General features: G+C 51.0%; 1 protein-coding gene across 1 annotated transcript; it reads right to left on the bottom strand.

Annotated features, from left to right (window-relative positions):
• On the bottom strand, window positions 1-870 carry LOC130170933 (uncharacterized; the record flags this gene model as incomplete). Its single annotated transcript, XM_056378638.1, has 2 exons — window positions 1-103; window positions 710-870. Coding segments are annotated over 2 exons (264 nt in total), but the record flags the coding sequence as incomplete, so codon positions are not given.
• Window positions 871-2,847: the final 1,977 nt, after the last annotated feature.

Raw genomic sequence — 2,847 nt, 5'->3', positions numbered from 1 at the left:
TTATTGTGGTTGGGGCAGTGGTTGTTGTTGGGGCAATGGTTGTTGTTGGGGCAGCGGTTGTTGATGTAGGGGCAGTGGTTGTTGTAGTTGTAGTTTGTGCAGTGGTTGTTGTTGTAGGGGAAGTGGTTGTTGTAGTTGGGTCAGCAGTTGTTGTGGTTGAGGCATCAGTTGTTGTTGTTGGGGCAGCGGTTGTTGTTGGGGCAGCGGTTGTGGTTGGGGCAGCGGTTGTTGTTGTTGGGGCAGCGGTTGTTGTTGTTGGGGCAGCGGTTGTGGTTGGGGCAGCGGTTGTTGATGTAGGGGCAGTGGTTGCTGTAGTTGTAGTTTGTGCAGTGGTTGTTGTTGTAGGGGAAGTGGTTGTTGTAGTTGGGTCAGCAGTTGTTGTGGTTGAGGCATCAGTTGTTGTTGTTGGGGCAGCGGTTGTTGTTGGGGCAGCGGTTGTGGTTGGGGCAGCGGTTGTTGTTGTTGTTGGGGCAGCGGTTGTTGTTGTTGGGGCAGCGGTTGTGGTTGGGGCAGCGGTTGTTGATGTAGGGGCAGTGGTTGTTGTAGTTGTAGTTTGTGCAGTGGTTATTGTTGTAGGGGAAGTGGTTGTTGTAGTTGGGTCAGCAGTTGTTGTGGTTGAGGCAGTGGTTGTTGTTGTTGGGGCAGCGGTTGTTGTTGTTTGGGCAGCGGTTGTGGTTGGGGCAGTGGTTGTTGTAGTTGTAGTTTGTGCAGTGGTTGTTGTAGTTGTAGTTGGGTCAGCGGTTGTTGTGGTTGAGGCAGCGGTTGTTGTTGTTGGGGCAGCGGTTGTGGTTGGGGTAGCGGTTGTGGTTGGGGCAGCGGTTGTTGTGGTTTGGGCAGCGGTTGTTGTTGTTGGGGCAGCGGTTGTGGTTGGGGCAGCGGTTGTTGTGGTTGGGGCAGCTGTTGTTGTTGTTGGGGCGGCAGTTGTTGTAGGGGCAGTAGTTGTTGTTGGGGCAGTGGTTGTTGTTGTTTGGGCAGCGGTTGTTGTTGTTGGGGCAGTGGTTGTTGTTGTTGGGGCAGCGGTTGTGGTTGGGGCAGCGGTTGTGGTTGGGGCAGCGGTTGTTGTGGTTTGGGCAGCGGTTGTTGTTGTTGGGGCAGCGGTTGTGGTTGGGGCAGCGGTTGTTGTGGTTGGGGCAGCTGTTGTTGTTGTTTTTGGGGCGGCAGTTGTTGTAGGGGCAGTAGTTGTTGTTGGGGCAGTGGTTGTTGTTGTTGGGGCAGCGGTTGTGGTTGGGGCAGCAGTTGTTGTGGTTGGGGCAGCGGTCGTTGTGGTTGGGGCAGCGGTTGTGGTTGGGGCAGCAGTTGTTGTGGTTGGGGCAGCGGTTGTTGTGGTTGGGGCAGCGGTTGTGGTTGGGGCAGCAGTTGTTGTGGTTGGGGCAGCGGTTGTTGTTGTTGGGGCAGCAGTTGTTGTTGTTGGGGCAGTGGTTGTTGTAGTTGTGGTTGGGGCAGCGTTTGTGGTTGGAGCAGCAGTTGTTGTGGTTGGGGCAGCAGTTGTTGTGGTTGGGGCAGCGGTTGTGGTTGTTGGGGCAGCAGTTGTTGTTGTTGGGGCAGCAGTTGTTGTTGTTGGGGCAGCGGTTGTGGTTGGGGCAGCAGTTGTTGTGGTTGGGGCAGCAGTTGTTGTTGTTGGGGCAGCAGTTGTTGTTGTTGGGGCAGTGGTTGTTGTAGTTGTGGTTGGGGCAGCGTTTGTGGTTGGAGCAGCAGTTGTTGTGGTTGGGGCAGTTGTTGTGGTTGGGGCAGCGGTTGTGGTTGTTGGGGCAGCAGTTGTTGTTGTTGGGGCAGCAGTTGTTGTTGTTGGGGCAGCGGTTGTGGTTGGGGCAGCAGTTGTTGTGGTTGGGGCAGCAGTTGTTGTTGTTGGGGCAGCAGTTGTTGTTGTTGGGGCAGCAGTTGTGGTTGGGGCAGCAGTTGTTGTGGTTGGGGCAGCGGTTGTTGTGGTTTGGGCAGCGGTTGTTGTGGTTGGGGCAGCGGTTGTTGTGGTTGGGGCAGCGGTTGTTGTTGTTGGGGCAGCAGTTGTTGTTGTTGGGGCAGCGGTTGTTGTGCTTGGGGCAGCGGTTGTTGTTGTTGTGACAGTATTACACAAACTGGTGTCACAGCAGGTTGGTCCACTGCTGATGTTACCAGCACTTTGCAGGAAGGGTATGCTTCCCAGGCTGGAAGCAGCTGTACACAGGTTTGTAGATGCGCAGCCAAAGGCTGGAGAAGTGGTGGAGCCACTCGCCACTGTACATGAAAAATCACTGTGTTATTGTACAAATACAATTACTGTCAGTTCATTCCTGGAAGATCTTTTAAGAACTTTCGCTTCACGAGTTAGTTTTTGCTGACATCAAGTGGTTTAATGTCTAAACTTGTTGAAGTGATGTACAAGTGTACTCCAGGACTGCTGCTCAACAGAGCATATCTGATCATCATATCCAGTCACAGTCAACATGTACAGTGTTGGTTGTTTTCAGAGGTGAAAACAGGTTTGAAACTTTCAACCAGCACAGGGCAGCAGTACACCTTTTTTCAGTCTGGTGATAAGTTACTCTTTAAGTGGCAGTAGCAGAAGCACAGTGTAAATATACTCTATTAAAGGAAAAATCTTGCTCTAATTTAGAATTTAGAACTGCAATAATTAATTCATTCCTTGATTAGTCAATCAAAATAAAATTAATGCAAAACTATTAATAATTGTCAAAAAGTCATTTTTGAGCAAAAAACAAAAACTCACAAACTCAGCAAAAATTTAAATCTGTAGTCACAATAGATGCGATATAAATGTAGCAAAAGAAGACTCACCATTCACTTGAAAACAGCGGTCCTCCACTCCATTACACTGTATTTCAGTGGTGCATTGAGAGGTGGTGGGGTCAC

Source organism: Seriola aureovittata, chromosome 6, assembly GCF_021018895.1.
Source record: "Seriola aureovittata isolate HTS-2021-v1 ecotype China chromosome 6, ASM2101889v1, whole genome shotgun sequence".
NCBI lineage: Eukaryota > Metazoa > Chordata > Actinopteri > Carangiformes > Carangidae > Seriola > Seriola aureovittata.
The sequence above is the reverse complement of the archived record's forward strand: the minus strand, read 5'-3'. Positions and strand labels throughout refer to the sequence as shown.